Consider the following 25,081-nt stretch of genomic DNA (forward strand, 5'->3'; position numbering starts at 1 on the left):
TGTCTCTTCCTTCGGGGGAATGCGACTTTTTCTTGTCATATCCCCCTTCCCTGCCTCCGTCTGCGCTGAGGCCTAATGGCGGAGCTGGCGGTCTCCAACTGCGACCGACCTCGAGGCTCCGGAGGCAGAGCCAGCCAGGACTTACAACACGAGGCTGGCTGACTTCGGGGTTGAGGCGGCGGCGGCCCGACTCGGAGCTGAGGCTGCGGGACTCGGAGCTGAGGCAGCGGCGGCCCGACTCGCTGAGGTGGCGTTCCAGCTTTCGGCAGCGTCCCGAGTCGGAGCGGAGACAGCATTCCGGCTTTCGGCAGCGGCCCGAATCGGAGCTGAGGCGGCGGCGACATCACTTCGGAGGTCCGCTGGACTGGAGGGCGGCATCTTCGGCCTGGATCGCCTCAGCGCAGAGGGAGAACAAGGAAAGAGACAGAGACTAAGACTTTTGCCTCCATCGCAGTGAGGGGGGTGCTTGGTGAACTCACTGTGGTGGTGTTAATTTGTGTTTATTGTATGTTTTGTTACTTATTATTATTGCGTATGTCTGCAGGCAGGGAGAGGGAGAGTGGTGAGGAGAGGGAGATGGAGAGGGGGAGGAGAGAGGGGTGGGGTACGGGAGGGGAGGGATGGGGGGGAGAGAGGTGTGGGGGGGGGGGGGGAGTAATGGGGGAGGAGGGAGATGGGGTAGGGTAGGGAGGGGGATGAGTGTGGAGGGAGGGGGAGAGGGAGAGGGGGTGGGGGGAGAGAGAGGGGGTAGGGGGAGAGTGGGAAGAAGGGACAGAAGGGTAGGGGGAAGGGGGCGGAGGGAGGGGGAGAGGGGTGGGGGGGGGAGAGAGTGGGTAGGGGGAGGTGGAAGAGGGACAGAAGGGTAGGGGGAAGGGTGCGGGGGAGAGAGGGAAGGGGGTGGGGAGAGAGGGATGGGGGTGGGAGGAGTAGTGGGAGGAGAGGGAGAGGGGTGAGGAGAGTGGGAAGAGAGGGCTGGGGGGAGGGGAGGCGGAGGAGAGAGAGGTGTGGGGGAGGGGGGAGATGGGGTACCACCATGAGGTACCACCTCCAGTTTAAATTCCATTTGGAATATTTTGGAGGGCCAAGAAACCAAAAACCAAAACCAAAAAACCCAGTGGTATGAATATTGATTTCTCTAACTGCAAGCAACCCCTGCATTCCGTCTCTCTCCATCCTTCCCCCACCCAAGTCTCTCTTTCTCACCTAGCTACCGCTAACAATTACCTTTCCTTTATCATTGTTACATTTTTGCATCTTTCATTCTTTTGTTCTATATCCCTCTACATTATTGTCTATATCTCTCGTTCCCCTTTCCCATGACATACACTCTAAAGAAGGGTCTCGTCCCGAAGCATCACCTATTATTTCTCTCCAGAGATGCTGCCTGGTATTAGTTACTCCAGCATTGTGTGTCTTTCTTAACAACTTCTCCCTCGACTCCTCCCACTTCCTCCAAATCAGAAGCGTAGCCATTGGCACTCGCATGGGCCCCAGCTATACCTGCCTCTTTGTTTGGTACGTCGATCAATCAAGTTGAGGCCCTCACACCTGTCCTCGATATCCCACAGCTCCGCTCTTCCTCCCCATCCTCCAGTTGCAACAGGGACAGTTCCCCTAGTCCTCACTGTTCACCCTATCAGCTGTCACATACAGCACATAATCCTCTAATATTTTCGCCACCTCCACCACTAGCCACATCTTCCCCTCTCCACCCCTTTCCGATTTCTGCAGAGACCATTCCCTCCGCAACTCCATGGTTAACTCGTCCTTAACAGCACCTCATACTTTGCTTGCGCAGCTTACACACCAACAGTATGAATATTAACCTCTAACTTCAAGTAACCCTTGCCTTCCCTCTCTCTCCATCCCTCCCCCTTCCTAGTTTTCTGACCACCCTGACTGTTCCCCTAATTAAATTTGGTCTTTATACTTCATTGTGACCTTCTAGCTAACAATGATCTATTCTACATTTTCCTTCATCTCATCTCTTTTGATGTCCCATTTGACACCTCACCCTTCCTTATCTCAGTGTCACCCGCTCTCCTGACTCAGTCTGAAGAAGGGTCTCGACCCGAAACGTCACCCATTCCTTCTATCAGAGATGCTGCCTGTCCCGCTGAGTTACTCCAGCATTATGTGTCTTATCTTTGGTGTAAACCTGCATCTGCAGTTCCTTCCTACATGGTTTCTTGGATCTGTTTGTCTAGCTGCCAGGTTGTGAATTGTTCAGTTGCCAGCCTATTAATCAGAGCTAATGTACTCTTTTATAAACTTGAGGTAATTCAAATCTCTGCTGCTATGCCCTAATTTATGCTGTGCTGTTAATCCATCACCAGGGTTCTTGAAAAGAAAGTTGGCCTGGTTTTAAAATTTTCCTCAATGTTCCAAATCTTCCTCAATATTCCAATATTTTATTTTCCCCATCTCTGATTCTCTGTCTTTCCTCCCTTAAAATGGCTTGGTTAATTGAAAAATAATACACAGATGCTGGAAATTTCAACGGAATAAAGTATTGGAAATTATAGCAGTCTGATAACATATATGAAGAGAGAAATAGAGTTTCACCTGACTATCTGAACCAGGTGTTAAATGCCACCCGCCCAAGTGAGTTCTTGCAAAGGTTCGGCTAATTCAGAATAATTTTCCACAAATTTCATCCAGTAATTAAATAATCCCAGTACCTGCCTCATACCTTTTGCTGTTAATGGTTCAGGAAGGTTTAAAATACTCTGAATAAAATATTCCTTTCCCCTGGAAAGTGCTTTTTCCCTCCTTGGACTCTGACTCCCCAGGTGTAGAATTTGGGTCTGTCCTAATTGTGCTTTATTGGGGTTCACCTTTAATCACACATCTTGTGTCGTTCCCAGAGTCCGGGATAAGCCTGTGATATGATCCCTCGCTCTCTCTGAGGCTACAAATATATCTTCTACATACTCCTTGTCCCACCTAAAAAAATCTGACCAACCACTTGTGCCACATGTCGATGGAATATGGCTAGGCTATTGTGAAAACCCTGTTTCAAATTAAAAACTGTTTTCATAGAGGAAATAAAAATAATAGAGAAAGTGACACCAAGGTCAGTAACTGAATATTTAAGATGCAGGTCAGAAAGAGACAACTTGACAAAACATTTTATGCATTGCAGTGATCTGGAATGTATTGCTTTGTGGTAGTAAAATATTGAGCAGTAACATTCACAAGATAACTAACTAAAAGCTGATGTTGTAAAGTTAGTGATATGGGCGATACAACATTAAAGTATGATTGATTGGACAAATCTATCAAAGATCAGGCACATGGTAGCATTGGCGGCCTCCATCTACGCCATGTAATGCAAAGTTCCACATCCTCAATCCTGGAGAGGGTTAGAGTTCATGTACAGTCGAACTTGATAACAAAACGTTTTAAGAAGCTTGTTTAATTTAGCTTTCCCTTTTTCTGGGATAGTAGTACTTTTACCAAAAGCCTGAAGAAGGGTCCCGACCTGAAACGTCACCCATTCCTTCTCTCCAGAGATGCTGCCTGTCCTGCTGAGTTACTCCAGCTTTTTGTGTCTACCTTCGATTTAAACCAGCATCTGCTGTTCTTTCCTACGCAGTACTTTTACCGATACAGATTTTAACATATTTTGTTGGTATTTGGTCAAATTGTTTGAAAATTCTGCTTAGACTTAATGTAAATTCCACATCAAACTTTTCTAAGCTCATGAATTTGTTGTTTTGTCAGTTGAATAACTACAATCCTTCAACTTTCTAAAAAGAGTATTTTGGTTTGCATAATAATTAAAGAAAGTAGCCAACTTTAAGTAAGTTTATTAACTTTCCTCCTTTAAATTTTCCAGGAAATGGTTTTGTGCTCTGACATGCATAAGAAATGCTACAACAGGTATTTGTTTTCTAAATTGTACTAGTCGTGTGTGCTGAATTGAATGTTGTTTTATGCCATTTTACAACCATTTGTAGTTTATCTTTGTCCTCCTGAATAAACTCCATAACATGGGTTTCATATTTGGATTATTAATGCTATACGTTGTAAATAGGTTTATGTTCATAGTGTGGTCATCGTACTGCAAAATAGGAAATAGTTACACAAGAGAACTGCAGATGCTTGAATCTTGATACAAAGAACATGAAAATGAGATGGGGTGGATTGGGGACACAGAGGGAGTAAGGGTGATGAATGAGAAGATGGAGGAAGGAAAGTAACTGAGTGAAGGGTTATGGGGGGAATGGGAGTGGAAGGAAAGATGTGTATGAGCGGACCCGGGTGGATTATACGATGAGATAGAAGGGGGAGGAGGACAAGAAACTGACTTGGTTGCTGAGACCAAGTGGAGACTAAGTGACTGCTTAACCAAGCACTTGCACTCTATCTGCTAGCGGCAGCAGGAACTCTGAATGGAAGCCACTAAAGTTCTCATTCCCATGCTGACCTATCTGTCCTTGGCCTCCTCCATGGCCACAGAGAGACCACATACAAACTGAAAGAACAGTTTATCATGTTCCACTTGAGTGGTCTACAGCCCAATGACATGAACATTGAATTCTCCAATTTCAAGTAACAAAGTTAAGAGAATATTGGTGAAGATGCTTTTTAATGTCCATGTCAAGCTTTGATGCTTCCTCAAAGAAATTGTAAGTGATTTTTTTAAAAATAAGTTCCGAGGTTGAATTATATTCTATCACATGACATTCATAAACATTTTGATTCAGAACAGTAGTATTATTTGTCCTACCTAGCCAAAGCTAAAACAAAAAAGGTATTTTGTCTTTTCCACCAAAGTGATTAACCTCACATTTATCCACATTGTACTGCATCTGCCATGCATCTGCAATTATTAAAGTCAATTATTGAAGATGCAATAGCAGCGCATTTGGAAAGCAGCGACCGGATTGGAAAGCAGTCAGCGTGGATTTATGAATGGGAAATCATGCTTGACTAATCTTCTAGAATATTTTGAGGATGTAACAAATAGAATGGATAAGGGAGAGCCAGTGGATGTGATGTATCTGGACTTTCAAAAAGCCTTTGACAAGGTCCCACACAAGAGATTAGTGTGCATAATTAGAGCTGGTGTTGGGGGTAGGGTATTGACATGGATAGAGAACTGGTTGGCAGACAGGAAGCAAAGAGTAGGAATTAATGTGTCCTTTTTAGAATGGCAGGCAGTGACTAGTGGTATGCCGCAGGCTCAGTGCTGGGACTCCAGTTATTTACAATATATATTAACGATTTAGACGAAGGGATTAAATGTAACATCTCCAAGTTTGCGGATGACACAAAGCTGGGTGGCAGTGTGAGCTGCGGGGAGGATGCTATGAGGCTGCAGGGTGACTTGGATAGGTTAGGTGAGTGGGCAGATGCAATATAATGTGGATAAATGTGAGGTTAATCACTTTGGTGGCAAGAACAAGAATGCAGATTATTATCTGAATGGTGTCAGTTTAGGAAAAGGGGAGGTCCAACGAGACCTGGGTGTCCTTGTACATCAGTCACTGAAAGTAAGCATGCAGCTACAGCAGGCAGCGAAGAAAGCAAATGGCACGTTGTCCTTCATAGTGAGAAGATTTGAGTGTAGGAGCAAGGAGGTCCCACTGCAAATGTACAGGGCCCTTGTGAGACCACACGTGGAATATTGTGTGCAGTTTTGGTCTCCTAATTTGAGGAAGGACATTCTTGCTACTGAGGGAGTGCAGCTTAGGTTTACCAGGTTAATTCCCGGGATGGTGGGATTGACATGATGAAAGAATGGATCATCTGGGCTTATATTCACTGGACTATAGAAGGATGAGAGGGGATGTTATAGACACATATAAAACTCTGAAGGGATTGGACAAGCTAGATGCAGGAAAAATGTTCTCAATGTTGGGGTGTCCAGAACTAGGCGTCACAGTTTAAGAATAAGGGGTAGGCCAGATGAGGAAAAACTTTTTCAGCCAGAGAGTTGTGAATCTGTGGAATTCTCTGCCACCGAGGGCAGAGGAGGCCAATTCACTGGATGTATTCAAGAGAGAGTCAGATATAGCTCTTGGGGCTAACGGAATCAAGGGATATGGAGAGAAAGCAGGAACGAGTTACTGATTTGGGATGATCAGCCATGATCATATTGAATGGCGGTGCTGGCTTGAAGGGCTGAATGGCCTACTCCTGCACTTATTTTCTATCTTTCTATCATCTTTTTCTTAATAGTTTTATATCTATTAGCTATAAATTTATATATATTATTATACAACAAACTCCCTTAAAAGTAAGTGGATGCTTCATTTGTTTTGCAGGCAGCTGCAGAATCGAGAAAGTACTTATTGCAAATCGAGGCGAGATTGCCTGCAGGGTAATGAGGACAGCAAAGAAGATGGGTGTTCGCTCTGTAGCTGTTTACAGTGAAGCAGACAAAAACTCCATGCATGTCTCAATGGTAGGTCATGCTGTTGGAGCCCACATAGGATGAAGATGCTTTAAGTATACGTTTATTTTCATTGTGGATTAAATCCAATGTAATGGGGTTACATTTGTTCATCAGAGTGAAAACTCCCATTGTAGGTAGAAAGAAGGGCTTAACATTCAACATTAATGGAGTTGTAAGTGGACTCTTACGAGTCAGTCCATTACACAATTCATCTAGTACTTAATAGATAGCAAAAGGTGTGCGATGAATATCCAGTCTGATTGTGCATATACAAAGATGCTGAATATTTATCCCAGAATGATTTTCTTTGATGTACAACTAAAGGCAGTAAATACTTCCAGTTAAGGTATTAGGTATTATTTTTCAAGAGTCTGATTTCTTCACTCCCGTCTACTTCTATGCTCAATAAATATTTTATACATGTGTATTGTGTCTCACTTGAATGTTCTGCCCACCACTCCTTTATCCTTGGTTAAACATGAACTTTATCTCTGGTGACTTGCGACTTAACCAGCCTTAACCAGCATTAGAATATGACAAGCATTGGTAATGAGTAATTCACTCATCCTTATTTCTATCTTTACATTTTTCAGGTAGCCTTTGAGCCCACTGCACTATTTGCCAAGATGTACTTCAGTGCCATTTTCTTGCTATATCCCCTAATGTTTTGAATGAATTCAATTTCTGAGACTTGTTAGAAATTTCTAAAAATTCACCACTCTCTGTAACCCTAATGGTTTGGACTAAACAGCTGACCTCCTATTCTGAATGAGACCCGTGGTTCTGAACCTCTCAGCCAGTTGAAGCATCCTTCCTGCATTTAGCCTATTAAACCATATAAGAATTTTGGTTGCAAGTTTAAGTAAAATCTCCTCTCATCCAACTAAATTCCAATTGCAAACAAACAGCAGGAGGAACTCAGTGGGTCAGGCAGCTTCTGGGAAGAGAATGAACCTTTTGGGTCATGCTCCTTCAAACTCACTGCCACAACCAAGTATTTTTCCTTGCCCTGCTGAATTCCTCGATCAGCTTTTTTTTGATCCAAGATTTCAGTGATTACAATCCCACGTCTCTCTAAAGTCCAGATAATGCAGGCGTAGACTACTCAGTCATATGGCAAATTTGTCATAACTGGAAAAACTGTCCAGTGAATCTTTGCTACTGTCTTTCACAGTTACACAAAAAAATAGCAGTAATAGGCTGCCAGACACTACTATGTTACCCACCATTTAGTACGTGATCATGGAAAAACTATGCTCGCCTGACAGTTCCCCATACCCACAATTGCTCTCTATGGCAAAGATAACCATCTTAAGGTACGGAGACCAAACCTGTATTCCCACCAAGACTACCACTCAGAGAGTGGAATGAGCTTCCAGTGGAAGTGGTGGAGGCAGGTTCGATACTATCATTTAAAAATAAATTGGATAGGTATATGGACGGGAAAGGAATGGAGGGTTATGGTCTGAGTGCAGGTAGATGGGACTAGGTGGGAGTAAGTGTTCGGCACAGACTAGAAGGACCGAGATGACCTGTTTCCGTGCTGTAATCATTATATAGTATTACATTGCTGCAGTGAACCCTCTCTACTCCTGTACATAAAACTGCTCAGAATGAAGACCAACATATTGCAAACCTTCCTGTCCACTTGTTACACTTGCAGCACATTGACTTTCAATTGCTTTTGTACAGGGGCAACAAGATCTCTTTACCCATTCGGCTACCGTATGAATAATAATAAATAGCTTTTCTGTGTTTGCAGCATTTTTCCACATTATATTGACCTTGCCATGCAAATATTATACCAAAAGCCAGATCGTTAATATAGATTGCGAATAGCTGCAATGCCCTGTTAGTCACAGGCCGCCAACCCTCAAAAGATCCTTTTATTCCCACTATTTCCTTTCTTTCCGATAACCAATTCTCCACCCAACTCGGTGTCCTTAACATTTTGCCCAATTTTTTGTATGGGACCTCCCAATTACACCGCATCTGCTGCTTTCCATTTCTACACAACATGGTTTCAAAGAACTATTAATTAATCAATGTTTTTTGTGTTTCCGTTCATACATTTCCATTGGTTCTTCTCTGCCCTATGAGTCTTTCGTGGTTTTCTGTTATTTTATCTATCTTGATGGATTCTAGCATTTCCCTACCTCTGATGTTAGGCTAACAAGTTAGTTCCTACCCATCCCTTTGTATTTAATTATTGTTTCTTTATTAGCAAGGTCATGTTCGCTACCCTTCAATCCACAGGAATAATTTCAGCATCTGGAGAATCCGGGACGGTGATAACCAGAGCATTCAGTATCTCCAGAGCCAATAGTTTCAGAATCTGGTGTTATGGATCTTTGGATTTCTGTAAATCTATGAGTTTTTAATTTCTGTAAATCTATGAATTTTTAATTTATTGAAGGAATGTTCAAATCCCTTGTTCAGAATATTGCTTTTCAGATATGGGTGTGTTTTTTATTTTGTTTTTCTCAATCAGCTTTTAGCTGCAGTACCCTATTAGTCACCATATAGTACACTATTTGGAATCATTTTGAATATCTAATTTGGTCCACCGTGAGAATAAATTAAAATGTAATTGATAACATTTTATATTAACAAATATTCCTTCTAATGATCTAGTTAACTTGATCGGATAAAATGTGATACTTCATCAGAATGGTCATTTAGAATTTCAATTGCCCTATCTCCTTTGATTGTGTAGCTGGTGTGAATAATATGTCGAGTTATGCTATGGATATTTTTTTCAGTTAGGCAAGCAATGTTAAGAGATGGTGTTTATTAGAAATTCTTACCGCAGAAGTTAAAGTTTTTAACTATCAATTATCTCCTTGGTTTACCACAAAGTGTAAAGATATGTTGCATCTAAATACAAGCACATCTTTTACTGTGTTCTCAAATTTGGTGGTATGAGTTATTGATATTGGATATTCTTTCTTTGATTGAGGCAAGAGAACCTATGAAGAAACCAACGCTTATAGAGCTCCATATTAATTATTTTGAAGCTTTGTTTGTGTTTATAAGAGTTCACATAAATCGACCATTGGTCATTTCAATGCATTTGTTAAGAAAGAAGATGTGCCACTGTTTTTGCCGGTATAGTTTATCATTGTGTGTCAGGTGACAACACTGTAAGTGTTCCTGTAACATATTTGGGCAAATGGAAAACAACACTAGTAGATAAAATAGGATGTATTCTTCATATTTCACTGCATATAACCTTTTGTTTTTACTAGGCTGATGAAGCTTACCATATCGGTCCTGCAGCTTCCCAGCAGAGCTACCTAAATATGGAAAAGATTATACAAATAGCCAAGCAAACAAAATCACAGGTAATCTTGTTGAGGTCTGGTCACAACTGAGCATACATGTGCAAAATCCATTGAAGTCTTGCTTTAGAACATAGAACATTCCTGCCTCTTTGAACCACAATGTCTGCCAAGCATGATGCCATTCTAACTGCTCCCATTTATCTGCAAGTGGTCTGTATCCTTTATTTCCTGCCTGTTCATGTTCTGTCAAAGCTCTTTTTAAATGTTGCTATTGTATCTGCTTCTAGCATCTTTCCTGGCAGTGCACTCCACTCACTTTGAAACTCCATTACAGGTATTGAAAGTATTTGTAAAATAATTCTTCCTCAATTTTGAGTGATATGTTGTGATGACAGCTTAGCTAAAATAACATTAAATGAAACTCGACTCTGGAGTCTTGCCATTATGTGGCCCATTTTTCTCGATATAATTAATAAGATTTGCAACAAATCTACAGTAGATCAGCAGTATTCTCCACGGACGAGTGTACCTCTTAGCACCACCTGCTCGTCACCCCTCAGTCCTTCAATCACCAATGAGCCCTTGTCTCACCACTTCCCATCTCCACTTTATCCTGGATACCTCGGAGGCCTGGAATGCACTGCCAGGGGTAATGGTGGAGGTTGATAAGATAGTGACTTTTAAGAGGTTTTGTGGAAGTGCCGGGTATAGACGGATATGGATCATGTATATGAAGATGTGATCAATTTAACTTGGCATTATGTTCGACACACACATTGTGGGATGCAGTGCCCAATCCTGTGCTGTACTGTTCTATGTTCTATAGTCCCTCTCCACTCTTACACTTGATGCAGAGTTTCAGCCCGAAACGTGGAGAGTTCCTTACTCTGCCAAAGCTGCTCAATCCGCTGAGTACCATCAGCAGATTGTTTGTTACTGCAGATTGCAGCATCTGCACTCTCTTGTGTCACTTTCACAGGTGAGTCAGGTGAATGGAATTGCTTAAAGCATTAGCCATTCTTTAATGAACGGCACACATCATGCACACTCTTCTTCCCTTCTGTTCTACCAACGTCAATCATAATTGACATTATCAATTTCTGCTCACAAATTCTCAATATTTAAAAATGATCTTTCTGTTTCATCTTCATTTCTCCAGTTTAGTTTAGTAATGTATTTTTAAAAGCATCGTTTTATTATTTTTTATTTTGAATGTTAGAGTTTTGCTGTTGTGACCTGACTGTTGTTTTGTGAATTATTTTTTACAGGCCATCCACCCAGGCTATGGGTTTCTTTCTGAAAACACAGAGTTTGCAGAATGGTGTAAAAAAGAGGACATCATTTTCGTTGGCCCTCCTTCCACGGCTATTAGGGATATGGGAATCAAGAGGTAATAAAATGATCTCTTCAGGCTAATCTCCAAATGACTGGGGCAGAAACATTGGCAACTGAGTGATACCTGTGCAATTTTGTTTTAGACATTTCTGCATAACATTGGATAACAGTAAGAATACGATGCAGTGAAATATATGTAGCATGCAAACAATAATAGATTACAAAGTGCTGGAGTACCTCAGCGGGTTAGGGACTCACCCGTTTCCCCAACGCAACCCGATTTCTATACCTTTTGCCCGATGGGAGAGGGGAGAAGAGGGAGTGGCCAGGGTGCGACTCGTCCTTGATTATGCTGCTGGCCTTGCCGAGGAAGCATGGGGTATAAATGGAGTCCATGGAAGGGAGGTTGGTTTGTGCGATGGTCTGGGCTGCGTCCACAATTTGCTGGAATCTGTTGCGGTCTTGGATGGAGTTGTTCCCAAACCATGCATCCCGATAAAATGCTTTCTATGGCCCATCTGTCGAAGTTGGTGAGGGTTGTTGGGGACATGCCGAACATCCTAAGCCTTCTAAGGAAGTAGAGGCATTGGTGTGCTCTCTTGGGCGTTGTTTCAACATCGTTAGTCCAGGAGAAGTTGTTAGTGATATTTACTCCTTGGACTGAAGTTTTCAACCATCTCTACTTCAGTGCCGTCAATGACAATGAGGTATGTGTACTGCTTCCCTTCCTGAAGGTGATCACTATCGTCTTTGTCTTACTGACATTGAGAGTGACCTTCCTTTCAGCATATGGTCAAAACGGGAGATGTTTGCGAACGATTATAGTTCTCAATTCAATTCAATTCACCTCCCAAAATGTAAGACTTCTCCCACGAAAAAGTACTTGGTCAGTAGCCACATGGAAACCATTCTCACTTCCAAGTACCTTTGTAGGTTGCACATAATCTTGACCATCAGTGTTGTTGGGTCAAAATTCTGAAACTCCTGACCTTATGACAGTTATGGGGATGCTTTCACTGCCACGGCCACTGTAGTTTACAACGTGGGACACCACTATGTTTCTCAGATGAAAGATGGCGCCGGAGAGTGGAAGCATTTAAATGAAGCTCCTCTTAATAGTTAAAACAGCCTTGCTTATCCTGATTGCTTACCCTTGCATCTGTCCGTTCCAGCACAGATCCAGTGCAGAAAGTCTCGTCCATCATGGCTATTTCAAAGAAATTATAATGATCTTTATTAGAGCCGATACCACCAGCACAGCTTTAGGTCCCAACAACACGAGCAAGTGTGGTAGTCCGGTGGTGAACTGCAGGTGTGGCTGAAACAACACAGCAGATACAGGAGCTTGGCAGCTCCCACATCCATACTTATAAACAGATTCTTCCCCACTGCTATCCAATCTCTGAAACAATCACATCTACCACACACCATTACCGGAAATGCTGCAACATAGTCTTAACACTGCCTCACTTGTTTATTCTGTTTCGTACTTTAATATTCTTTTGCACTTACTTGGATTTTTGCACTACAATCTGGTATTACAGGTGCACAACCTTTTATCCGAAAGCCTTGGGACCAGACACTTTTCGTAATTCAGAATTTTTCGGTTTTCGGAATGGAAGATTTTTAGCGTAGAGTTGTTGCTGGCTGTGAGTCTCTGGGATCTCCGTGCTTGCAGTGGGCCTGGGGGTCGGTGTCCCGATGAGGGGACCAACGGGACACCGACTGCAAGCACGAAGATCCCAGAGACTCACAGCCAGCAGCAACTCTAGCCCAGCCCCGCTCCAACTCCAGAGGAACCCGGGTTGCGGATGAGGGGGCGCAGCTCGGGCTGTGGGCGAACTGCCACTTGTCGCTGTAGCGGCGCATCGGGGAGCGGCTTCTGGTGGTCCTGACGTCTCTCAGCTCCTGTCCAGGGGGGTGGCCGGAGACGTCAGGACCAACAGGAACCCGTTCCCCGATGCGCCGCTACAGCGACAAGTGGCACTTCGCCCACAGCCCGAGCTGCGCCCCCTCATCCGCAACCCGGGTTCCTCTGGAGTTGGAGCGGGGCTGGGCTAGAGTTGCTGCTGGCTGTGAGTCTCTGGGATCTTCGTGCTTGCAGTCGGTGTCCCGTTGGTCCTGACGTCTCAGGTCACCCCTCTGGACTGGAGCTGAGACTGGGAACTGTACCGAACTTGCCCCCTCCCTCTGCAACTGCAAACAACTCCACAGTTCCCAGTCTCAGCTCCTGTACAGGGGGGTGGCCGGAGACGTCACAGCCCGAGCTGCGCCCCCTCATCCGCAACCTCAAGACCAAGACGCACCTTGCACACCATCAGCTTCGGTCCCTACGGGGAGCGTGTTCCTCTGGAATTGGAACGGGACTGGGCTGCTGCTGGCTGTGGGTCTCTGGGATCTCCGTGCTTGCAGTGGGCCTGGGGGCCGGTGTCCCGTTGGTCCTGACGTCTCCGGTGACTGGCACTAGCTCCGACGTGAAGACAGTGCAAAACCCCCGCACAATGGGCGGGGAGCTGGAGAGGGGAGGGAAGGGGTCACACACATGGCCGGGAAGCAGAGGGGTGTAGGTGGGGTGAAACTTAAGGGAGCGACAATTTGCTGCTCCCTGCCCGCTGAGTTTAAAAGTTCTCATGCAAGACTCACGATACACTGTGTATCGTGAGTCTACCGTGGGAACTTTTTAACTCAGCGGGCAGGCAGCAGCAGATTGTCAATTATTAACCCTCCCGCGCAATATACCCTCACCTTCTCTTTTATGAATGGGGATTTAGTTCCCCTTTCTTCGAGGACCGACCAGAGGTTCTGCTGTCACCTCTGCGGGCCGCCCTCGGTGAACGTTTTCAAGGACCTTTCTTCAAGGACTGAAAAAATGTCGCTATTCGGAGGTTTTCGTTATTTGGAACTTCGGATAAAAGGTTGTGCACCTGTATTCTGCTGTGTTCATTGTTATATTATTGTATGTATACTGTTTACTTTATGAGGAATTTCATTGCACCCTGGTGTATTTGAAAATTAAATATATCTATATCATTCTACTGACCTAAGATGCTGACATCTCATGAATGGATGAGAAAAAAAAGTGTCTCTCTTCCAATCCAAATCCCATTTTACCTGATTTGGTAGTCGGGGGAAGTGGCCACAGATTGTGCTGATGTGAAAGATAGATGCATCCCTTGATATCATCAGGACCCTCGTCAGATATTGGGTCAGAGTGATGGTTTTGGAGATAAAACAAAACTCCATGGCTTCATTGTGACCTAAAAGTGCTTGATGCTGATTTGGAGACGATACAATAAGAAATGTTTATAATGTTTCTCATTTGAATGTGCACAAAATATGAATGTAAAGAAGCCGAAAGGATAATGAGTTGGGGCAACCAATCTCTGTGCTCCACCTGTATCTCCTCACAGTGAAAACCCTATGTAACATTACTTTATATATGACTTGCATCATATCAAAAGGAAGTGGGCAGTCTTTATTAAGGTATAAAGTATAAAATAATGTTCCTTTTTATAATTTTAATTCAGTACATCGAAGGTCATAATGTCAGCTGCTGGTGTGCCTATAGTAGAAGGTTACCATGGAGATAATCAAACTGATCAACAGTTAATGGAGGAGGCCAATCAAATTGGCTACCCTGTGATGATAAAAGCAGTCCGAGGGGGAGGTGGTAAGGTAAGAAAACCTACATTTGCATGAATGAAATAGGCTAAATGGTATTTCAGGCTTGATCGCTGGACTGCTAGCACTGCAAAGGCTGAAAGTGCAAAAAAAAAACAATTCTAACATTTATTCATGGAAAGAATGTCCTTGTTATTGGGCGGTTTTAATTTGCTTATGAACGAAATGGCTTTCTGAACAATTCCAGAGGGTAGTTTAGGGTCACAAAATTGGTAGATCTACGTACGGTCACACATAGACCAGGCTGGAGAGACAGGGAACTACATATGTTGGAATCACGAGCAAAACAGAATATTGGAGAAAGTCAGCAGGTCAGGCAGCATCTGTGGAGGGAATGGACAGTGACATTTAGGGATGGACTCTTCTTCAGGCTCATTCTGTGTACTCCCTCCATAGATGTTGCCTGACCTTCATCAGTTCCTTCATCAGTCAGAGTATAGAAGTTGGGAGGTCATCGACCCCACGTTGGGGGTGGCGTCGGCGCTCCCCGGAGCCAATCAATCGTCCCCACGTGGGGGGGGGGGGGGGGGGGGGGGGGGGGGGGGGGGGCTCAACTCTCCACCCCGTCTCCCATCAACCCCCCCCCCCCTCCACAATGAAAATCTCCTCCTCCCCTATTCCATACCCCCACAATAAAAACCCCAATTTTTTTTTGGGGGGGGGGGGGTGGCGTCGCCGCTCACCTTCCCCCCCCCCCCCCATCCCACCCCCCACAATGATGCATGATCAAAATATAGGCATGCATTAAAATCAACGATAGGAACAGTAATTTCTCTGCAAATCTGTAAATCTCTGAAAATAGAATGAAAAGTGATTGTGGATACATTGAATTCCGTCGAGGCATGATTCCGCAGACACTGTGGGAGGCAGTAACAGCCTACAAGTAACAGGGTATATTCCTGTACGACCACACACACGAACACACACTGTATGGCACATTTGATGCTCACATCAGAATCAACACACTTGGGAATCGAGCCAATGACTCGCTGTGAATCAAAACAGTGATTCACAGAATCTACCCAGCCCGCACTGCGCCGCAGTAGCACGCGGCCCGGTAAGCATTCACATAACATGCGAGGATCGTGCACGCAGGGAAGTGGATCTCTTATGCCCGCGAGGCGGAGATGGTATTGCGACATAACAATACAGATTGTGCAGTGTGCAAAATCTGTAAAACATTGTGGCACTAAGCGTGTGTGCACGTGAGCTGGCGATCCGAGCGAGAGCGCTACAGAATTCACTTTTATTTTGGTACACTCACGGTAAGTCACATACGAGTTGTACCCTGTACTCGTGAATTCACGATCGGCATTTGATTTTTTTTTTTTGCTTGCGAAGCCGGGCAAAATGACACAGCTTTTAGGTTGCCCGGCGGGACTTTAGGTGGCCATTGGCAACCGGGCAACCATTAATTTCGAGCCCTGCCTTGTGGTGATAGGTAAACTGCAGTGGGTTAAGGCTGCTTGGTAGACTGGATATAACGTGCGCCATAACCAGCCTCTCAAAGCACTTCATCATGGTGGAAGTCAAGACCACTGGACAGTAGACATTAAGGCAGGAGAACTTGCTTTTCTTTGGCACCGGGATGATATTGTTCTTCTTGAAGCAGGTGGATGCCTCAGAACAGGGAGAGGTTAAAGATGTGAACACTCCCGCTAGTTGGTCTGTGCAGTTCTTAAGGACATGGCCAGAGACTCTGTCTGGGCCAGTTGCTTCCCATGGTTCACCCTCAGGAAGGCCCATCTAACTTCTGCAACAGTGACCCTGGGAAGAGGCTCATTTGAGTCTGACGCTATTGATGTGTACCTGAAACCCATGGAGCTATTTATTTCTGTATGCAACTACCATAATGTGTTTTCTTTAGAAATGAATGACTTTTTTTACAGAAGAAAGCTGGGGTGTACTATTTCGCTTTATTCTCTGTAGATCAATTCTGCAGGAACCAAATGTAAAAATTCAAAGGCAGAAGTCACACGTTTTTATCTCCTGGTCATACCCTCTTCAGCACAAAGCTACGTAGACATAATTTTACATCATGTTGCTTTACTTAAACCATGTTTTCATTTTGTTATATTCAATTATAATTATATTCAAGAAATCCAGTGCAGCGTAGTTTTGCATGTTGAAGATAGAAACTGAAAACACAAAGAATGATGTTGAACTATTGAGGGGAAAAAATAATCTGTGATTCATCAACTCAGCAGTTAATTCATTAAAACAATAACAGGCAAGATTCTGAAATACACGTATAAAAATCCAAGCTTTTGTGCATTCAGTTTTGATACCTCACTAAAACAGTACAAATTGCTCTGGTATGTGATGGGTGAAAATGAGGCAAAATGTAACCCTTTCTATCACGAGAAAAGCTGTTTATGACACTAAATAGCATAAGAACTTATTCTGGAGCAACATTTTGGGTCAAACTGCAGCTGCTAGACAACAGAACATAAATGCAAACTGAGAAAAGGCAAGTTAAGGGGGTGTCCCACTGGGACGACCTAATCCACGAGTTTAGAAGACCCTAAACAAGTTGAAACAAATGTCAAGGTGGTGTTGACTCGCCGAAGTAAAAGACCTCCAACGACTATGTCTACAACCTCCTATGACCCCCCTCAACCTCAGTTTTCCATACCTCAGACCAACTACGACTAGCTACGAGTGGAAAATTATCACATGATAAAATGATGTCATGTTTGCATTTTTTTCCTCGGGCCAGTTACCGACCTACGACTATCTACACCTATCTACGACTACCATCACAACCTACTACGACCTACCTACGAGTAAAAAGTATCAATTTTTTCCATGCCGACCTTTTTTTACTCGTGGACATTTTTTATCAGGCTGGAAAAAACACCGCGACCTACTTGAGGCCACAAGTACGCGGAGACCACTCACGAGCATGAGGAAGAGTTACGAAGACCTCCTATGACCTCGTGGCGACCATGCTGCGAGTATGAGTCAAGGGCAAACTCGGCAGTGGTCGCCTATTAGATCGTGAAAGTGGGTCAGGGGCTTTAGGATGTGTATCTTGAAGCAATTCTGTATATAAATAGTAAAATTATAATCTAAAGAGCGGAGCCCAAATCTCTGTAATGATGTAAAGGGGAAGGAAGAAGGGTCTCGACCCGAAACGTCACCTATTCCTTCGCTCCATAGAGGGTGCCTCACCCGCTGAATTTCTCAGCATTTTTGTCTACATTTAAAAGGGAATTGAATGCTTCAATGCAGATGTCAATGGAATAGTTAGATGAGATGAGCAGTCCCCTTCATTTGTGTTAACTATTGTAATCTTTGATAGATAGTAAAGGACCATGTATAGTTGTTGACAGAGTTTCATTTCTTGGAACTATTTAGTTATACCCACCAATGCTTGAAATGCTGAGCTCCAAATTGGTAAAAAAAAGTACTAAGTTCTGCTGTTCAGCACCAGCTGTGAAGTTTGTTGCACAAAGTGAAAAATATGTTTGTGAAATGAGGTATTACTGAGTCATCTAGTCTTATTTCTTGTGGTGTTAAGTCATGTTCTGTTTGGGATGATGTTGCACCTGCTTCTTTCAAACATATGTCATTGGCGATTTATTGTTGGTGACTTACCTACTTGTTCCACATTTGAGGCCAGCACCCATTTGATTATATAAAAACACTCTGCAAGCACTGAATTGCCAGATTTATTTGACATTCTATGTTTATGTTTAGGGTATGCGCATTGCTCAGACAAAGGCTCAGTTTCTTGAGCAATTGGAATCTGCACGAAGAGAAGCAAAGAAATCCTTCAATGATGATATTATGTTGCTCGAAAAATTTGTGGACAATCCAAGGTATGTGGCTACTGTTGTGAAATTATAGAGGTTTTCTTTATCACCTTTTCAATTAAATTTCAGTATTTTGCATGGCATAATATCCAGTACTGTGCAAGATGGTCATTTAAAAAAATATTCATAATTTGCATTCTTGTATTAAAAAGTAACTTGTTTGCAAAATGCAGCAATAATTAGTAGTGGGTATAACATTTGAGGAGACATACAATGGGATGTATCTTTGTGCAGGGACTATCGTGTTCTGGTGGCTAACAGATATTTGTTTTCCATTTGCTACAGACATGTAGAAGTGCAGGTTTTTGGGGACCAGCATGGCAATGCTGTCTATTTGTTTGAGAGAGACTGCAGTGTACAAAGGAGACATCAAAAAATCATTGAAGAAGCACCTGGGGTAAATTATCTCCATGAATGAACATTTCTGTCTAAGTTGTTAACAAGTCACTAGCTGGAGCAACTGATCCATTGCATTGAATTTTTTTTCATCAGAATTCAATTCAAAATCAACCAAACCAATGCAAAAATGTTGTTAGATTTGAAGCACACGTTATATTGAATGGAAATAATGTTTCTGGAATCTTTCTCGCAGAACAATGTGGCCCAGTGTGTGGACCTAACCAATCCTCAACTGAGAGTTTCCACTATTTACAATCCTTTGCAGACTTTCGAGGAGGCTCTTAAAGTTCAGCTTTGTTTTAGGTATTTCAAATGGTTTAATATATGGATAACTCGACAAGAGTAAAACTAAATCCTTCTAGACATAGATATTTTCAGTTATGTAGAAATGGGTTATATATTGCGATCCAGGCATCTAGTTGACAATTTCGTTGCAATCCAGTTCACAAATCTGCTCAAATTCTGTTGTTATTATTCAAACTGCACCGTTATCACTCTTAAATATCAAGGAATATTTTTAAATGTTATATTTTATATCATATTGCACCAGCTTATACCAGACATTATGTTCAACAAGATGCTTTGGTGAGTCCAGAAACCTGAGGGGAAAACCACATTTGGAGTATTGTGTGCAGATCTGGTTGCTCTGCTGTAGGAAGATTGTCATTAAGCTGGAAAGGGTCCAGAAAGATTCATCAGGATGTTACCAGAATTATAGGGCTTGAGTTATCATGAGAGGTGAATGGTGACATTCATTTTTCCCTGTGTAAAAGAGTCTAGGAAAACAACACAAAGGTTTAAGGTGAGAGGGAAAAGATTTAAAAGAGATGTGAAGAGCAGTTTCTTCATGCAGAGGGCAGTGCATGTTGTGACCTTCGATGCGAGTCACTCAAGAGGCTGAAGCTGGTTGATATAAAAGCATTTTGTCATCTAGAAAAACAGGCATTCTCTTGGACACTCTCTGTAGAATATCCAAACTCAAAGTACATTGAGTATATGTTTTAAATACAAAGGCAATAGTAAACGATTAACTACAGTTTCAAAGGCACACAAAGACAAAAATAAATGATTGACTACAGTTTCAATGGATATAATTAGCATTTAACATTCAAGGGCTATAATTGTTTTAACATTTTGAATGCAGACAAATAACTTTGCAGAATTACATATTTACAATGGGAACATATTGTAGCTGACACGACCCATCAGAGCATTCAAACACCTTTGCTGGGGCACAGTAATTCAACTGGATGGTCTAAAAGCTTTTGGCCAGACAACCCAGATGCCCAAACTTAGCAATGCGAGGGCTGACTCTCTTGAGTACACAAATACCCCAATTATTAATAGACAGACAAATATGCCTGTGACCATGCTTGATGTATCAAGTGACAAAATACATCTGGTCTGGAAGCTTTCTTCACCTCTATCACTTTCAAGTAAAATAACTTAAGCTGAAGCTTCAAAGGGGCACAAAGTACTGTAGTAACTCTCCGACACCTCCCTCTCCTTTCTTGATCTCACCATCTCCATCACAGGAGATAGACTATCGACTGACGTCTATTACAGACCCACTGACTCCCACAACTCTCTCGACTACACTTCTTCACACCCTGCTTCCTGCAAAAAACACTATCTCCTACTCCTGATTCCTCCGTCTAAGCCACACCTGTGCCAAGATGAGGTGTTCCATACCAAGACATCCGAGATGTCCTAATTCTTTAGGGAACGAGGGTTCCCCTCTTCCATCATGGATGAGTCTCCTCCCTTGCAGCTCCACCCTTGCTTCCCCTTCCTAGTCGCAACAAGGACAGAGTCCCCCTAGTCCTTGCTTTTTACCCCATCAGCCATTGCATACAGCACATAATCCTCCAACATTCGCCACCTCTAATGGAATCCCACCACGAGTAACATCTTCCCATCTCCACCCCTTTCTGCCTTCTGCAGAGACTGTTCTCTCTGCAACTCCCTGGTTAACTCATCCCTTCCCATCCAAACCACCCCCTCCCCAGGTACCTTCCCGTTCAACCGCAGGAGATGCAACACCTGTCCCTACACCTCCTCCCTCGATTGTCCAGGGACCCCGCCAGTCCTTTCAGGTTAGGCAGAGGTTCACTTAGACCTCATCTACTGTATCCGTTGTTCAAGATATGGAATCTTATACATCGGCGAGACCAAACGTAAACTGGACGATCGTTTCGCTGAACACCTTCACTCAGTCCGCCTGGACCTACCTGATCTCCCGGATGCCAAACACTTCCCATTCCCAAACTGACCTTTCTGTCCTAAGCCTCCATTGTAAGACTGATGAGAAATGCAAATTTGAGGAACAGCCTCTCATGTTTTGCTTGGGCAGCTTCCAACCCAGTGGTATGAATATTGATTTCTACAACTTCAAGTAACACCTGCAATCCCTCTCTCTCCAACCCTCCCTCACCCAAGTTCCACCAGCTTCTCTTTCTCACCCAACAAACATCTAACATGGCCTTTATCATCGTTACATTTTTGCATATCTTTCATTCATTGTTCTATATCTCTCTATGTCATTGTCTATATCTCTCGTTTCCCTATCCCGTGACTTTCAGTCTGAAGAAGGGTCTTGACCCGAAACATCACACATTCCTTCTCTCCAGAGATGCTGCCTGACCCGCTGAGTTACTCCAGCTTTTTGTGTCTAAACCAGCATCTGCAGTTCCTTCCAACACATTTTGAAAAATGGTTCTTGTTTTGAATAATCGGCTGTTATTTCCACAAAATCTTATAGATTATAGAGTGATACAGTGTGTTAACAGGCCATTCGGCCCAACAAGCCCACACTGTCCCACTTGCTGCACTTGGCCCATATCCCTCCAAACCTGTCCTATCATACATGTTTAACTGTTTCTTAAACAATGGGATAATCCCAGCTTCAACTACCTCCTCTGGCAGCTTGTTCCATACACCCACCACCCTTTGTGTGAAAAAGTTACCCCTCAGATTCCTATTCAATTTTTTCCCCCCTTCACCTTGAACCTAGGTCCTCTGGTCCATGATTCCCCTACTCTGGGCAAGAGACTGTGCATCTACCCGATCTAATCAGGTCGTGGAGATTTGTCTGCCTTCATATACGACAGTACCTTCAGTATTTCTTCGACGGTAACACCGACTGCTCTCAAGACACTTCCATTGACTGCCCCAAAGTTCTACATCCTGCCTTTCTCCTCAGTAAATACAGAGCAGAAATACTAATTTAGGACCTTACCCGTTTTCTTTGGCTCCACACAGAGGTAACCACTGATTCCTGAGAAGTCTCACTCTCTCTCTAGTTACCCATTTCCCCCTTATGTATTTATAACATCTTTTATGATTGTCCTTAATGCTACCCACCATATCTCCTGGCCCCTTTTTGCCCTTCTGATCTCCTTTTTCATTTTACTCCTTAGTTCCCGAAACTCCTCCATGGATACACTTGATCCCAGCTGCCTACACCTGTCCCATGCATCCTTCTTGTTTTTGACCAACACCTCAATTTCCCTCGTCAGCCAAGCTTCCTTACGTTTGCCTGCTTTGCCCTTCACTCTAACGGGGACGTACACAACCTGAGCTTTCAGCAGCACACTTTTAAACATCCCACTTGGCCTTTCCCCCCAAATAACCTGCTCTAGTCAACTTGAGCGAGACCTTCTCTCATACCCTCAAAGTTGACCTTACCCCAGTTGAGCATTTTAACACGTGGACCCTCTCCGTCCCTATCTGTAACTATCTTAAACTTAATCAAACTGTGGTCACTGGTTTCAAATGGCTCCTTCACACACACTTCATTAACTTGCCCTTCCCAATTTCCCAATACTAGATCCAACATTGCCCTCTCACGTGTGGGGGCCTCAATACTGCTTAAGTAAACTCTCTTGAACATTTTTGAGGAATTGCACCCCATTTAAACCCTTCACGCTACGATTTTCCCAGTCGATATTGGGAAAGTTAAAATTCCCTACTACAACAACCTTATTTGACCTGCAGCTGTGTGCAATCTCCTGGCACATTTGTTCTTCTAATTCCTGTTGACTATTCGGGGGTCAGTAGTGCACCCCCAACAAGGTGATCATCCCTTTCTTGTTCTTCAGCTCCACCCATATAGCCTCACTAGACAAACCATCTGTAATGTCACCTCTGAACACTGCCATGACATCCTCCTTAACCAACAAAGCAACCCCCCTCTTTTTCCCTCACCCCTGTCCCTCCTGAAGCATCCCGTACCCCGGAACATTGAGCTGCCAGTTCCGCCCCTCCCTTAACCAGGTTTCAGTCGTGGCTACAACGTCCCAGTTGCTCGTACCTATCCATGCCCTAAGCTCATCTGCCTTACCCGTCAGGCCCCTTGCATTAAAATAGGTGCAGTTTAAACCAACCCTCCTTACTCACTCTCCGCTTTTCACCTGCCTATTCTGTCCACTAACCTTTCCCGCACCACCCTCCATACCAAATTCTAGCCTCTCACATGCCTCTATCCTGCACGAGATCCCACCCCCTGCCAATCTAGTTTAACCCCTCCCGTGTAGCTTTAGCAAACCTGCCCGCTAGGATATTGGTCCCCTTCCAGTTAAGGTGCACCCCGTCCCTTTTGTACAGGTCACCCCTGCCCCAGAAGAGATCACAATGATCCAGAAATCCGAATCCCTACCCCCTACACCAACTCTTCAGTAACACATTCATTTCCCCGATCTTTCTGTTCTTACCTTCATTAGCACGAGGTACTGGAAGCAATCCTGAGATCACTACCCTGCAGGTCCTGCCTTTCAGTCTTCCACCCAATTCCGCAAATTCTTGTTGCAGAACCTCCTTCCTCTTCTGACCTATATCATTCATGCCAACATGCACAACAACCTCCGGCTGCTCCCCCTCACTCTTGAGGATGCTGTGCAGTCACTCCGACCCTGGCACCAGGGAGGCAACACACCATCCTGGAGTCTCGCCTGTGCCGCAGAATCTCCTGTTCGCACCTCTGACTATCTCTGACTTAGAATAAGTCTGACTTAGAATAAAGGGGAAGCCATTTAAGATTGAGGTGAGAGAAAACGTTTTCATCCAGAGAGTTGTGAATTTGTGGAATTCCCTGCCACAGGGCAGTGGAGGCCAAGTCACTGGATGGATTTAAGAGAGAATTAGATAGAGCTCTAGGGGCTAGTGGAGTCAAGGGATATGGGAGAATGCAGGCACGGGTTATTGATTTGGGACGATCAGTCATGATCACAATGAATGGCGGTGCTGACTCGAAGGGCCGAATGGCCTCCTCCTGCACCTATGTTTCTATGTTTCTATCGAGTCTCCCACCACTATGGCACTGCCTGACGTCACTCTTCCCTGTTGAGCCTCGGCACCAGGGTTGGAGTCACAGCCTTGAAGGTAAGAGTTGCAGGCTACCACTCAATCTAGTCGTGTTGTCTGCTCCGACAGCCCCCAAGAGGCTGTACCTGTTTTCAATAGGTTTAGGCACCGGGGGCTCCTGCACTCCATGTTTACTTCCCTTCCTCGTTGTCACGCACCTTCGCTCTTCCTGTATCCTCGGTGTGACAACGGTAGGTCCTGTCCAGGAAACTTGGTTTCCCTGACAATCCTGAGTTCATCCGGCTGTTGCTCCAGTTCCTTCAGGAGCTGCACCTGGACACAATTTCCACAGGTGTAGTTGTCAGAGGCACCAGCAGTGTCCCTGACTTCCCACATTCTACAAGAGAGACACTGTAACAACTTGCCCGCCATTACTTCAGTGGACAAAATCACAAATAATGAATGAGACACACTCAAAGTTACTACTCCCTTCTCTGCTGCCGATAGCCTCCTCATGCACTGCAGAAAGTCACAAGTTTAATATCAGACACACACAGAACCGATTCAAGTGTAGCCTCCTTGGCTCAGCCACCTTACCAATGACCCTTGAGACACAGACTCACACTCCACCTCCCAAAGCACTTCACCTCAACAAACCCACTCCCCTAGACCGTGCCCTACTGTTATTTGCTGATCAATTAACTAATTTACTAATTTAGATTTGGCAGCCAATCCCCACACTCGCTCCTTGAACTGCCATTCCTCTGCCGACCTTGAAGGTAAGAGTTGCAGGCTGGCCCTGACTGGTTTTTAAATGTCCCGCACTGAAAAACCTCACCAAGGGTTTACCTTTCTGC

At 44.0% G+C, this 25,081-nt stretch overlaps 1 protein-coding gene across 1 annotated transcript in view; it reads left to right on the forward strand.

Annotated features, from left to right (window-relative positions):
* mccc1 (methylcrotonyl-CoA carboxylase subunit) overlaps positions 1 to 25,081 on the forward strand; it is a 63,751-nt gene that overhangs the window by 2,114 nt on the left and 36,556 nt on the right. The window contains exons 2-8 of the mRNA XM_055645382.1: positions 3,842 to 3,885; positions 6,276 to 6,415; positions 9,655 to 9,750; positions 10,959 to 11,080; positions 14,553 to 14,700; positions 18,409 to 18,530; positions 18,810 to 18,921. Coding sequence (XP_055501357.1) covers positions 3,842 to 3,885; positions 6,276 to 6,415; positions 9,655 to 9,750; positions 10,959 to 11,080; positions 14,553 to 14,700; positions 18,409 to 18,530; positions 18,810 to 18,921 — 784 coding nt within the window. The remainder of the gene's footprint in view (positions 1 to 3,841; positions 3,886 to 6,275; positions 6,416 to 9,654; positions 9,751 to 10,958; positions 11,081 to 14,552; positions 14,701 to 18,408; positions 18,531 to 18,809; positions 18,922 to 25,081) is intronic.

Source organism: Leucoraja erinacea, chromosome 14 (assembly GCF_028641065.1).
Source record: "Leucoraja erinacea ecotype New England chromosome 14, Leri_hhj_1, whole genome shotgun sequence".
Taxonomy (NCBI): Eukaryota; Metazoa; Chordata; class Chondrichthyes; order Rajiformes; family Rajidae; genus Leucoraja; species Leucoraja erinaceus.